We start from the raw sequence: 14,530 nt of genomic DNA on the forward strand, positions 1-14,530 counted from the left end.
CAGAGTGAACTGTTACATATCATATTAATTGCTCATATTAATCTGGTGAATAAAACAAGAAATCACAATCATAAATCCTGCAGGGACACCCATCTTTCACTAGCTGTAGCCAGTGTCACAAAAGCCAACGTGACACAAAACATGCAATATGACGGTGTTACATACTACATGACAGTGTTACATGCTACATTACAGTGTTACATGCTACATTACAGTGTTACATGCTACATTACAGTGTTACATGCTATATGACAGTGTTACATGTTACATTCCAGTGTTACATGCTACATTCCAGTGTTACATGCTACATTCCAGTGTTACATGCTAAATGACAGTGTTACATGTTACATTCCAGTGCTATCAGAAGGCTTTTCTGTCCTATCAGCTGTGTTTTCCAGCTTCGCTTCTGTCACGCACCGCATTCTCTCACGCAGGTAGGAGACACCTGGCTCGTCATGAGCTCCAGGTGCCTTCACCTGTCCATGGATGGTGCACCTGCCTGACAGATGCAGACAGACAGACGGACGGAGAGACAACTCACCTGCTTTCAGTACACACACATGCAGCTCCTCACCACGTTCACCAGCCTGCCTCCAGTACGCAGCTAGCTTCCATCCAACAGGGAAACATCCAGAGTTTAAAAGGGTGAAGGAGGACTGAGGGGAAGGTGGTTGAGCCGATGGGAGGGGAGGGGAGGGGGAGAGGAGGAGGGGGGTCTCAGCAGTGGAACCCTTCCTCGTCCACTTACGCAGGATTAGAGTCAATAACCGGTCCCAGAAAGCGACAGAGTCCTCGCCCAGGGCGTCCGCAGGATTTGAAAGAAGCAGCGAGAGGTTTCCTTCTCAGTGGGCACAGGGCAGCCCGTGTGGAAGCTTTGGTAGAGAGGCTGGTGCTCACTTCACCAGGGGGTAGTGTTCAACTTTATCTGAGATCCGTGTTTGGGGAGAGTGTTGGTGGAGAGGGTGGGGAACAGAGTGAACGGAGAGAGAGAGGGAGAGAGACTATGTAGGAGAAAGAGAGACGGAGAGGGGGGAACTATGTAGCATAGAGAGAGACTGTGTCTGAGTGAGAGAGAGACTGTAAGAGAGAGATAGGGTGGGGGGACTATGTAGGAGAGATGGATAGAGATTATGTAGGAGAGGGAGACTTTGTAGCAGATAGTCCCTCTCTCTATGTAGGAGAAAGAGGGAAAGAGACTATGTAGCATAGAGATGAAGGGAGAGAGAGGGACTATGTAGACACCTATGTACCAGAGAGAGAGAGAGGACTATGGAGGAGAGAGAGAAAAAGACAGAGGGAGAGAGTGAGAGGAGAAAGACTATGAGAGAAAGTGGGGGGAGAGCGAATAAAGAAAAACTCTGGAAATGGGAAAACAATAAAGGTAAATACTGTTAATAGATCGTATCTTCCTCCAGGCAGAGGGTGAGATGGTGTGTGTCGTGTGAGTCTTGAGGCATGTGTATACAGGTGTGTGTGAACAGTATGTGTAGATGTCTACTTCAGCCCTGTCACTCTGTACAGCTTTCCAACTGAGCGCTCAGACAAGTCAAAGCAATGCATTATGGGGCATTTATTGACAAAAAACAGAGAGAGAGACACACACTAAAACCTTGGTTTTCAAAGACCTGGGGAGGATTGAATTACAGAATTAACATGAGTCACTTAGGACCCACTGTGACTTTCCTTTAATTAGGGACCTCCTTATGGACTCCCAACACACTTCATTACCATAGATCCTGGAGAGATTAGTGTGGGGAAATCGCAGGTGGATCCATGCCGATAGCGTCTGGGAAGGAGAAGGGAGTCAGGCGGGTCTTTGTCAAGGTGAGGACAGTGGAGTAACTGGAGAGGGCGGGGTGGGATGCGTGAAAGGCTGTGGACCCTGGTCTCCTATTGACCAGCGAAGAAGGTCTCAGTGGAGGATTCTTTTACACCTCTCAGGCCTTGTTGTGTAAATGCACACATGCTCTTAACCCACTGGTGAAAGAGAGAGACGCACAAAGGGAGACAAAAAAACAACACGATCCCAGCAGGACGGAATCATCTTGTTCCGGAGACGGCGTTTTTCGGGAAGCGATGAAGACGGAGAAGTGAGGGAGGTCGAGATGAGACGATAGTCGTGATTTCTCTCTTCTCTTCCCACTCGCAAACAAAACATTTCTTCAGGCACCTGGTACTGAAGGCCTGACTGTCTCTCCTGCTGGTTTGGGGCGAGTCACTGGGAATGGGGACAGGGTTTGGTCAAACTGGACCACATGGGTTCAGAGGAACCGAGCACAGGACAGGTCTGGAGAGACCGTGGTTTGAGATGTTATAAAATCGTGAAAGAAAAAATTAAAACCGTCACTGACAAAACTCAATGAACTCTTGCTCCTCAACAGGGTACGGTACTAAGGTAGGTGAGGCAGGAACGTTTCAGGGGACCGAAGGCAGAAGCCACCGAGACCATCTCTAAAACAACGTCCAGAGGAGGATTTCAGGTGAGGTTAGTTCGACAGTCATCCAATCCCGTCAGGCGACAGCTCCATATCAGTCCTCAGACTTCCCCTTCTGCCCAGCAGTTGGCCTTGTCCTGCCCTCATCTCCTCGCTCCACAATGAAGAACCTCCTTCTCGTAACCCAAAACTCCTCCTCCCAATGACTCCTTCGGTTGGGAACACAATGAGGTCCGTTCAGCCCTGGTTGCCCCTTGCTACAGCTCCATAAAGCAGCAGGCCAGATCAGGATACCAGCTGCCCAGACCAAGATTGGGTGCGGGACAAGATTTCAGGGAGGCTCTGGAACAGCTCCCCCTGTCTCCAGCCTCAGTCTGACCTCCACTGGGGGCACACCCTCCATCACCCTACGGGCCAGGGAAACATCCTGGTCGAAAGTCCAAGTTTATAGTCCAGGTCACTGGTCCAGGTCTTGAAGCAGAAGTTGCCCGTGTGGTCTACTTCCTGTCTGTGTGGTCCACTTTCTGTCTGTATGGTCTACTTCCTGCCTGTGTGGTTCACTTCCTGTCTGAGGGGTCCACTTCCTGTTTAGAATGGGTGAAGGAAGGAGGAGGAACTCTTGGCACCTCAAGCAGAAGACTAACATTTAAAGTCTAAGGAGAACTTACTTACGAAAAGTAAGTAAAGACACACTCACACCTACAAAGGAAGACACGAGTAGAACGGCCATTGAATCAAGAGGGCAGGCGACTTCATCGTCAGACAACTCACCTTACACAGGTGAAAGCCAAACAGAGAAAGGGGCTTTTTATTCCAGTAGACCAAAGCATGGCATGACATCATATACGTCTGTGAATCAGAAACCACAGAAGTCACCTGTAGGAGGGAAACTTTGACCCCACTCTGTGCATTCCATTTTCGGGATTCGAGAAGCACATTCGTGGCTAATATGAAACCTCTAATGGGCTCTGAGCTGCAGTTAACACCGCAAATCGGGATTGCATTTCCCAGGGTCATGCTGAGAAGGGGTCTGAGGCAGGGGGAGGTGTCGGTCTCTCAGATATACCCCTCAGATATCAGGATTAGACTCTGACGAGAGAAGACCACGGAGGGGTTGTCCCAGTAACCAGGCACCTGACGCATGGAATGGAGTCGTAGCTGCCTTTTTAACACATGCATACCATGAAGACAACAGACAGGCTGTCTGCGCTAGCTAGCTAGCTGCTGAATACCAAACTATCACTTGTACGCGCTAGCTAGCTGCTACCAAACAAACACAAAATACTGTTTTTGCTATCTGCTGTAGCCTATATGCCAAAATAACGCAATATAATGTCTGCACTTGCTAGCGGCTGAATATATCAAACTAAAAACATACTGTCTGCGCTAGCGCTACTGCTGCTGAATATCAAACTAACACGACAGTTCCGGTTGCTGTCGTAAATTATGCCATTATTTTCATTCTACCCAAAGAAATATTCTGTATGGCACAGTGTACAGTATACTTTTTTTATTGTTTATTTAACCTTCATTTGACCAGTCAGGTCCATAAAAAAAAAATCTTATTTACAACATGGTCTGTCAAGAAGCAAAATGTAGGCCTAGGCCTATAACCGCACGTGATTTCCTAAAACTAGTAAAAAACGTAAAACTAGTTACCGTTTGATACTTGTTCAATTAAAATAACTGCTGAAAGCAACATAGCTACATATAAGGTACAGTATTGCCTCAGTATTGCAGGTAATACAGTATTAACCCTTAACAAAATATATTTAACCTATCTGAATATCGTCTTTCAGTGTGGCGGTGGTGACATTTCATCCACCAGCGATGTTTAAACTACTACTGTGATTACAATCATTAAGGATGCTAGTCTGTCGACTAGCAGTAGTCTGCATATCTAGTAATGGTGAATAAAATATCCTTATGTTTTAACAGTGCATGTTAAATATATCAGAAAGGTGGCCTATGCTACTCCACAGCTTAACACATCCGATTCAATGACGGTAGCCTAACTTAACATTATATAAAACAAATGATATCTCAAACCTTTTACCATTTTAATCCCACATAAAAACGACACACCCATATAGTAAATAAGGGTCCAATATTAAGAATATTTCCCCATACAAACACTTAGAAATCAACACAGAATAATGATCTAAAACGAAGAGTGGGCTAGTAATTTAACCACAGCAGATAACAAATCAATGGTATCTTTCCACCCCACCCCACTTGGTTAAGAAGAACGACATAGGCCTAAAAATAACACCAAGATAAATAAATGTTTCTCCCATCTTAAGATGTGTTAAAAAGGAGAGAGGTGGCGGTTGGGGGAGAGATGGGTGTTAGGTTAGAGGAGGGGGGGGGGTGAGAGAGAGGGGAAGGTGAGGAGGTGTTGGGTAACTCAGTCGGATGTTAGGGTGGGAGAGGAGAGGTGTGGAGGTGCAGGGCAGCAGGCTGGTGGGTGGGTGAACCCATTGTAATCTAAGCAGGGGGGGGAAGTGGATGTGTCACAGCGGCCGGTGTGGGGTTACTGTACAGGTGGGGTCTCCCCACCACGTCACCAGGGGCGGAGAGCAGCTCTATTCATGGGAGAGACAGAGAGCAGGAGACCTCAAGCAACATGAGTGCCAACTCCCTCTCCTCTCTCGCGCCCTTTCAACCTTTCCACCTCTCTTTCCCGCCCCCCTTTTAACCTCACCCCTCTCTTTCTCTTGCCCCCTTCAACCTCACCCCTCTATCACCCTCACCCCTCTCCCACTCTTGTCTCCGTGGCTGGCTGGCTTCCTGAATTGAGGTCAACATTTTCCGGTGGTCTCTGTTCTCCGGTCCTTTTAACAACACCTGATAGGAGACTTCTTTACTCTGGCCCTTGTGAAGTCAACTCCCAGGTTATCTCAGGACATCTCTCATTTGGTCGAGTGTCATCTGAGCCAGAAGAAGGAAAACTATATAAAAACATGCTTAAACTCAGATCTCTAGTAAAACACTTACTATGAGTATATCGTCAGTCTGTCACATTAAGCTGTTTCTTTATGAAACTCCCACCTTGTTTAAAACCCTTCAAATGAGAGTAAGGACCATGCAAAACCACAACACACGTGGAAAAAAAAGAGAAGTAATCTCATAAAAATCTTATTCAGTAGCAGTTTAGTCAGTATTCACAAGGACCCAGGAAGTTGGGAGACTCTGGGGTGTCTACGAGGACCCAGAGGAGGTGGAGAGACTCTGGGGTGTCTACGAGGACCCAGAGGAGGTGGAGCGTGTCTTCAGTTTGGGCACCACCAGGATCTCGTCTCCGTCCTGCATGCTGTAGGAGTGGAGCGCCCTGGACCCGTACTTCATCTCCTCCGGGCCGAAGGAGCCCAGCAGCTCCCGGCTGATGTAGAAGAGGCGCATGCCGTTAGCGGGCAGCTGGACAAGGGCTCTCAGCTCCTTCTTGAGGTCGGCCACCGTCTGCTCCATCCTCAAGCTGAGCTGCTCCACCTGTTCGCCCCAGCGCACCTCCACCTGGGCGCAGCGCGGGCTCAGGTCCACCTCCACCAACGGGGCTAAGCGGCCATACTTCGCCACCAGGCTGTGGTACCTGAGGGCGGGGGGGGGGGGGGGGGGTTAGATCTTTGAAGGTGGGTCATTTTTAAGAAACTGAAGAGCTTGTGATCTCTTCATCTCCTTCAGAGCAGAAAAAGAAGAAAGAAGAGGACGGAAACAAACAAACAAAATATATATACTACCCGGAATGAAAAATAATAATAAAGTAACATTATTTGTTCTCATTAATTTGCTAATCAACTCTTCATATGCTGTGGTACAGATTATTCAAATTAACAACAGTTTCTGCTTTAAGGATGAAGGTTTGTGTACCTGACCATGATAAGATGGTGAAATTAACGACTGGTGATGACAGTTATATAATATGGTGCCCGATCAAATACACAGCTATGCGAGTGTGTGTGTGTTGTGGACGTGAGTGTGTGTGTGTGTTGTGGACCTGTGTGTGTGTGTTGTGTACGTGAGTGTGTGTGTGTGTTGTGGACCTGTGTGTGTGTGTGTGTGTGTTGTGGACGTGAGTGTGTGTTGTGGACCTGTGTGTGTGTGTGTGTGTGTTGTGGACCTGTGTGTGTGTGTGTGTGTGTTGTGGACGTGAGTGTGTGTTGTGGACCTGTGTGTGTGTGTGTGTGTGTTGTGGACCTGTGTGTGTGTGTGTGTGTGTTGTGGACGTGAGTGTGTGTTGTGGACCTGTGTGTGTGTGTGTGTTGTGGACCTGTGTGTGTGTGAGTGTAGTAATAGCCAGCGTACACGGCCAACACTGCAGTCTCTCTGCCGTGAGAAAGCCTCCTCATGGGAAGGCAGGGGTACCGATAAGCCATCAGGAACAATTAAATAAAAAAGCCTTCGCTTTCAAAGGTACTGTAACAGCTGGACCAATCAAAGCAATTTCCCTTCCCTCCCCAAGAAGCCGTCCCACAAAGCCATGTCCCTGGCCAGGGTTTCAGTCTGGCCCACAGGGCTCGCTGGGGAATTCCAGTCCGGGTCCACACAACACACAACGTCCCATTCTGTAAGGAGCCATTTTGCTCAAAAGGTCTGATTTAATGTGCTAACTGCACGTATACTTTGCTAAATAACATTGCTGCTGATAACACAGGGATCCCCAAATGCCTTTTCTAAGTGTGTTGGCTTAGGAGACCTGTGGCATTACGGGCAGTTCCCTCCAAACAGGCGGCAGCTCTGGGGCTCGCTCATATCTAGCCTAGATCTCTCGTCCTATCGTCTGTTGTTTCATCCTGGCTGTCTCTCTCTCCCTCCCTCTCTCCTTTAATCCACTGTTTAAAAGATGGAGCACTAAAAGGTTGTTGATTTCCTTCCTCCTCCCCCCCCCCCTCTCTCTCTCTCTCTCTCTTTCCCCCTTTCCCTCTCTCTTTCCTTACCCCTGATCCCCCTTTTCTATAAGTCATTCTGTTCATTTCCAGTTTGCCCGTTCTATCCTCGTGTCTGGGCCTGTAGAAGGGCTGGCAGGCCTGTAGGTACCTACACACACACCACCAGCCCCAACACATGTATTGATGTGAGGTAGAGAGTGCGAGAGGGGGAGAGAGTGAGAGAGAGAGAGAAAGGGAGAGGGAGTGAGAGTGAAAGTGAGAGAGTGAGAGGGAGGGAGAGAGAGAGAAAGGGAGTGAGAGTGAGAGGGAGAGAGAGAGTAAAGGTACATCGAAAAATCAACCTGTTACCTTGTGTATCGGTTTTCCGATCAGAGTATTCCGGGCACAAAGGACTCATTGAGTGGGGAGAGACTGGCTGCATTGTGTCTCTAACCCTAACCCTCAGTGATACATACACAGACTGGCTGCATTGTCTCTTCCAAAGGTTAGTTTCCCCAGTCAGGGACCACACTTCCCCCATCAATACCCAATATACCTCCCCGAATGCTGCTAAGGTCAACACCTCCCACGTGCTATGACGGTCAGCACCTCCAACCAGGCTCCCCAAACCAGAGGCCTTGCCCAAAGTTATGGTTGTAAGGCTTCCAGATCTTGTTAGTAGGTTTCTGATGGACAGTTTTAACATTACCATGGATGTTAGTTCTACCGTCATCTCATAGCTGCACTGTTACACTAAGTTTATCCTGAGAGACAAGGCCTAACCAGATCATTATAAAAAGGGGTGTTTCTTGTTATGTAAGAATCACTCTGACGTAAAACCACGCTGAAAATGGTTGAGGACCGCTTTAAAAATATATATTATGTGTAATATGTGAGTGTACATCTATGCGTGTGTGTGTGTATGCGTTTATATACCTATGTATGTGGGGCAGATGGCTGAGCGGTTAGGGAATCGGGTTACCAAAAAGAAGTTTGCCGGTTCGATTCCCCTGCCGTGCGAAATTACATTGTATCCTTGGGCAAGGCACTTCACCCTACTTGCCTCGGGGAGAATGTCCCTGTACTTACTGTAAGTCGCTCTGGATAAGAGTGTCTGCTAAATGACTAAATGTAAATGTAAAAATGTGTGTGTGTGTGTGTGAGGTACCTCTGAGGCAGCTCCTCCTCAGGACAGTCCAGGTAGTGCGTGTGTGTGTGTGTGTGTGTGTGTGTGTGTGAGGTACCTCTGGGGCAGCTCCTCCTCAGGACAGTCCAGGTAGTGCCTGATGAAGAACCGTTCTGCGTCTTCCCTCTCCCCGTCAGTCACCACACTCCCGTTCAGCACAGACACCGTGGGCAGCCTGCGAGGGGTCAGAGGTCCCTATGGCTCAGCTTCTACATTTAGGCCACGCAGATCAGAGGTGCTCATACGAGGACAGTAAACTAAGAACCGAAGGACCTTGTGGGGACATTCCTTAGGCCCTACAACTTAACATGCTATTTCTAGAGGGTGTTGAGGGGGAGGGGGGGGGGATAGAAATGAGTTTTAGGGTTGGAGTGGGGGACAGCACCATTTTGAATGGGAATTGCGAATTGTCGATCCTCACTAGGATAGTAAAACAAACCTGTGTGTAGTGTAGTGTGTGTGTGTGTGTAGTGTGTGTGTGTCTCTCACTGTGCCACTATGAGGCTGCGTCTCTCTGTGTAGTGTGTGTGTGTTTGTAGTGTGTGTGTCTCTCACTGTGCCACTATGAGGCTGCGTCTCTCTGTGTAGTGTGTGTGTGTTTGTAGTGTGTGTGTCTCTCACTGTGCCACTATGAGGCTGCGTCTCTCTGTGTAGTGTGTGTGTTTGTGTAGTGTGTGTGTCTCTCACTGTGCCACTATGAGGCTGAGTCTCTCTGTGTAGTGTGTGTGTGTGTGTTTGTAGTGTGTGTGTCTCTCACTGTGCCACTATGAGGCTGCGTCTCTCTGTGTAGTGTGTGTGTGTTTGTAGTGTGTGTGTCTCTCACTGTGCCACTATGAGGCTGCGTCTCTCTGTGTAGTGTGTGTGTTTGTGTAGTGTGTGTGTCTCTCACTGTGCCACTATGAGGCTGAGTCTCTCTGTGTAGTGTGTGTGTGTTTGTAGTGTGTGTGTCTCTCACTGTGCCACTATGAGGCTGCGTCTCTCTGTGTAGTGTGTGTGTGTGTGTAGTGTGTGTGTCTCTCACTGTTCCACTATGAGGCTGCGTCTCTCTGTGTAGTGTGTGTGTTTGTGTAGTGTGTGTGTCTCTCACTGTGCCACTATGAGGCTGCGTCTCTCTGTGTAGTGTGTGTGTGTGTAGTGTGTGTGTCTCTCACTGTGCCACTATGAGGCTGCGTCTCTCTGTGTAGTGTGTGTGTTTGTGTAGTGTGTGTGTCTCTCACTGTGCCACTATGAGGCTGAGTCTGTGTAGTGTGTGTGTGTGTAGTGTGTGTGTCTCTCACTGTGCCACTATGAGGCTGTGTCTCTCTGTGTAGCGTGTGTGTGTGTGTAGTGTGTGTGTGTCTCTCACTGTGCCACTATGAGGCTGCGTCTCTCTGTGTAGTGTGTGTGTGTGTAGTGTGTGTGTCTCTCACTGTGCCACTATGAGGCTGCGTCTCTCTGTGTAGTGTGTGTGTGTTTGTAGTGTGTGTGTCTCTCACTGTGCCACTATGAGGCTGCGTCTCTCTGTGTAGTGTGTGTGTTTGTGTAGTGTGTGTGTCTCTCACTGTGCCACTATGAGGCTGCGTCTCTCTGTGTAGTGTGTGTGTGTGTAGTGTGTGTGTCTCTCACTGTGCCACTATGAGGCTGCGTCTCTCTGTGTAGTGTGTGTGTGTCTCTCACTGTGCCACTATGAGGCTGCGTCTCTCTGTGTCGGAGTAGGGCCGCAGCAGTGGAATCCCCATCACCCTGACCTCCTCTAGCTTCGGGAAGAACTGAAGTCTCCCGATGTCCTCCCAGCTACTTAGCCCTGCGACACACACACGCACGACACAGCAACACACACAAAAACACTCCTTATCCAGTTGTTTTTACACTAAAAACGTTGTTATTCTACCCTGACGACTGATCCTAACCCTACTCTGACGACCACCATGTCCTGGTGGCAGTGTGAGATTGTGTACGTGTTGTGGTACCGGAGTTGTTGAGGTTGATGCTGCGCAGATTGGGGAACAGCCTCTCCAGGGTGTCTGGAGGTTCCTGGACGGAAGTCAGGCTGTTGTTGGCCAGCACCAGGGTGTCCAGGCCAGGGTACATGGGCCCAAACTTCCTGACCTGCTGCCAGTCCCGGAGCTGGTTGTCGGTGATCTGCAGCAGGCGCAGGGATGGACAGGGAGTGTTGGACTCGTTCACGCTGTCAAACTCGTTCAGGCACAGGAAGAGTTCCTCCAGTCTGGAGAACGCATGGAGAGAAGACTCACACTGGTGCACAGGTGCACACACACACACACACACACACGCACACGCACACGCACACACAGGTACACAAAGGTAGATACACACAGGTACACATCCAGGTGAGAGGAGGTAAGATAACCCTAACCCAGAGGTCAAAGGTGAGCTGACCCAGACCAGAGGTATCCAGATCAAGTGGAGCTTTATCACTCTCTGCAGAACGAGGAGAGCACAGCTGACTGTGACCTGGTCTTACTCAGGGGTCTGGCGTGTGACCTGGTCTTACTCAGGGGTCTGGCGTGTGACCTGGTCGTACTCTGGGGTCTGTTGTGTGACCTGGTCTTACTCAGGGGTCTGTTGTGTGACCTGGTCTTACTCAGGGGTCTGGCGTGTGACCTGGTCTTACTCAGGGGTCTGGCGTGTGACCTGGTCTTACTCAGGGGTCTGTTGTGTGACCTGGTCTTACTCAGGGGTCTGTTGTGTGACCTGGTCTTACTCAGGGGTCTGTTGTGTGACCTGGTCTTACTCAGGGGTCTGTTGTGTGACCTGGTCTTACTCAGGGGTCTGTTGTGTGACCTGGTCTTACTCAGGGGTCTGTTGTGTGACCTGGTCTTACTCAGGGGTCTGGCGTGTGACAGTGTGCACCGTGTCCCAGGTGACACGCGTGTTGATGAGGACGAGGCGACGGACACTAGAGAAGACCTCGGCCAGGGTGGGCTGCAGCTCCACCCCGCTCAGGGGGTTCATGCTCAGGTTCAGGAAGTCCAGGCGGGGGATGTTTGAAACGATTGTCCCAATCTGGCAACCCGGGAGCAGAGACAGACACGAATGAGTGAACCTCTCTGAAGGATGTTGTGTGTTAAAAGGTTAATGACCGATTGATGTTAATACTCTAGGTAGTGGGGAGTCAGATGGCTGAGTGGTTAGGGAATCGGGCTAGTAATCCGAAGGTTGCCAGTTCGATTCCCGGTCATGCCAACTGACGTTGTGTCCTTAGGCAAGGCACTTCACCCTACTTGCCTCGGGGGAATGTCCCTGTACTTACTGTAAGTCGCTCTGGATAAGAGCGTCTGCTAAATGACTAAATGTAAATGTAAATGTAGTTCAAATACATCTAATTTGAGTGAACAAGCAATAGCTACAGGCTCCTGGAGCTCTGGAGCCTAGTGAGAACCCAGCTCTGGAGCTCTGGAGCCTAGTGAGAACCCAGCTCTGGAGCTCTGGAGCCTAGTGAGAACCCAGCTCTGGAGCGCTGGAGCCTAGTGAGAACCCAGCTCTGGAGCTCTGGAGCCTAGTGAGAACCCAGCTCTGGAGCTCTGGAGCCTAGTGAGAACCCAGCTCTGGAGCGCTGGAGCCTAGTGAGAACCCAGCTCTGGAGCCTAGTGAGAACCCAGCTCTGGAGCTCTGGAGCCTAGTGAGAACCCAGCTCTGGAGCTCTGGAGCCTAGTGGAACTCACCTCTGCCCAGTCCTGCAGCTGGTTGTGGGACAGGTCCAGCTCCACCACGTGGGCGCAGAAGGCAGCGACCTCCGCCTCGTCTCCAGCCTTGGTGATGCCACAGCCGCTCAGCACCAGCACACTGGGCAGGTTCAGACGGTCTGGGGGGGGCAATTTACATTTTCTGCTTTTGATCTTTATCTTTTTACCCATCATGTGATATGTTTTGTTGCACAATTTGTAGTAGAGTAGTCACCTATTACACATTATGACCATCATAGTTTATATAATATATATAATATGATAATGTTTCTAGCATGTAAAGCAACTCTGACATCCACATCCATGTAATGAAGATTTGACCTCTGACCTTTGACGGGCGAGCCCTTGGGGCTAGGCAGCAGGACCACGCCCATCCTGTTGCCACGGCAATAGGGGAAGTTCTCCGGGCTGTACTTCTCACTGACCACCTGCACGAAGGTACGGCCCTCCTCGTCTTCGCTAGAGGACTCCATGACACCTGGCCGCTGCTACCTGGGAGGGGGGGGTGAGCGGCACATTTGCGTTATAGTGTGTAGGTGGCCCATGTCACACCTGGAGAGGAGGGGGGCTGTACCTGGAGAAGAGTACCTGGGCCTGGAGGCTGGTGGATGGCTGTGCCGGGCCTGGAGGCTGGTGGATGGCTGTGCTGGGCCTGGAGGCTGGTGGATGGCTGTGCTGGGCCTGGAGGCTGGTGGATGGCTGTGCTGGGCCTGGAGGCTGGTGGATGGCTGTGCCGGGGCCTAACAGAGCAGGGCTCATGCAGCTGAAAGAGAGAGAACATGTCACATGACTGACTCCCGTTACCCCTATCCTTTGTGACATCATATGTTCAATTAAGTCACAATGACCTAGACAGAAGGAAGACGGAATCGAAGACTATAGTTTCAAAATACAAGCTCATCATAACCATAGACATATATATGAATATGATCATAACTGAATGGGGGCTGGGGGTTGACGTAGGCCAAATCTTCCTGAGGGAACAAACTTCCTCTCAGGGTGTAGATTTAAGAAGAGAATAATACGGGGCCTGTAGTTGGCAGCAATGACTGTTCAGCTGTCTGAGACTCGTCTCTTCTCGTATCAGGTTGCTGTTGTCTGTCCCACAACCATCCTCACTTTTCTCTAGTGCTTATGTTCAAAGACCCAAATGAGATCTGTCGAGATCAGGTGCGAATACCTGTCAAACACGCTCTGACATCAGAGAGCTAAATATTTGAACTGATACACATGGGATAAAGGGGCCGATTTTCCTTCCGCAGTCGTTGATATCGTTCTCTGAGGAGGATCGCTGGTCTGGTACAGGTGCATTGACTAACCATTCCCCGAGAAATACGTTCACGCTTATATCTCAATCGTGAACTTTTAGTGCTGCGCACGCACCTGTCACCAATTGGGAAGATGTGTGTGAGATCGTCGTTGATTGCGTAACTTGGCTACAAAACATTCGCTGTAAATTGGAACAATTGAGAAAGGTGGGGGAGGTGTGTTCAGGACACAGCTGCCATGACAACTATGTTTATTGCGGTGCAACCGTGCGTTTAAGGGACATAAATGTTCCTTACGAGTGATAGTTCAACATTCTGTATTCTGTAATGCAATGATGTTGGGTAACAGTGAATGGTTTGGCCAGAGATGCATCCGTCAACAAGAACGAAGAGATTGTAGATTAAAGGACAATATTGAGAGTTCAATAACCTTAAATGCACGGCTTTGTACGTCAAATCACTTTGCCAGATTACCAAACGCGATTAAATTAAATACAAACTACAAAAGTAATTTTGTAAAAATGACAAAAGCCAGAAATTGGCAATGTGACTGACATAACAGGTTGTCGACACTATTATAACCCTCCTGTTTTTTTTTAAACGTTACACTTCTGATAGCTTTCCTGGGACTATTTAAGTTAGACTATTATTTGGGTCTTTTCAGAACAAAGTGTGCATTCGAAATATACGGTGAATGGCATTCAATATGTGCGCAGTCAAATACTCTTGGTTTACTTACCGTCTGCACACGGGAGTCGAGACAGCACTTTAAAATATCTGTTATTGTTGTTTGGTTAGGTGAAATAAGACCCTCCCCTTTGACTAGGAAGTGACGTTATTCAACAGACAAGTCAATCAAGATCTTAAACAAAAACATTGTATAACACATTTCCGCCCACCAATGTGGAGCATACATTCAGTAGCTGCACACGCAAAAAGCATGCGTTTATAATTCAGATATTCATCAGGCGTTATTAAGTTCTGAACTATTAATTAGGCTCGAGACGATGTTTATCACCAGTTGAAGATTGGAGCTTTCATTTTTTTCTGTTTTGGTACACATCTATTTGTCAGTTCCAACACTAAATTG

General features: G+C 48.8%; 2 protein-coding genes across 5 annotated transcripts in view; both read right to left on the reverse strand.

Annotated features, from left to right (window-relative positions):
• Positions 1-3,930: 3,930 nt before the first annotated feature.
• rhogb (ras homolog family member Gb) overlaps positions 3,931-14,530 on the reverse strand; it is a 58,804-nt gene continuing 48,204 nt past the window's right edge. Inside the window, exon 5 of the transcript XR_010878969.1 lies at positions 3,931-4,274. The gene's annotated coding sequence lies outside the window, so the exon portion shown is untranslated. The remainder of the gene's footprint in view (positions 4,275-14,530) is intronic.
• On the reverse strand, positions 5,156-14,229 carry tbcelb (tubulin folding cofactor E-like b). Of its 4 annotated transcripts, none has more exons than XM_067257200.1 (9): positions 14,180-14,229; positions 12,761-12,935; positions 12,501-12,664; positions 12,152-12,291; positions 11,311-11,492; positions 10,436-10,692; positions 10,143-10,269; positions 8,541-8,661; positions 5,156-6,020 (listed from the first exon to the last, which is right to left on the reverse strand). In XM_067257200.1, exons 3-9 carry the CDS (start codon positions 12,643-12,645, stop codon positions 5,676-5,678), a joined length of 1,317 nt encoding a protein of 438 aa, XP_067113301.1. In that variant the 5' UTR covers positions 12,646-12,664; positions 12,761-12,935; positions 14,180-14,229; the 3' UTR covers positions 5,156-5,675. The 4 variants fall into 4 exon arrangements, with proteins under 4 accessions (XP_067113301.1, XP_067113302.1, XP_067113298.1 ...); XM_067257201.1 differs by having other exon boundaries at positions 5,156-6,024; positions 8,545-8,661; positions 12,747-12,935; XM_067257197.1 differs by having other exon boundaries at positions 12,747-12,935.

Source organism: Osmerus mordax, chromosome 19, assembly GCF_038355195.1.
Source record: "Osmerus mordax isolate fOsmMor3 chromosome 19, fOsmMor3.pri, whole genome shotgun sequence".
Taxonomy (NCBI): Eukaryota; Metazoa; Chordata; class Actinopteri; order Osmeriformes; family Osmeridae; genus Osmerus; species Osmerus mordax.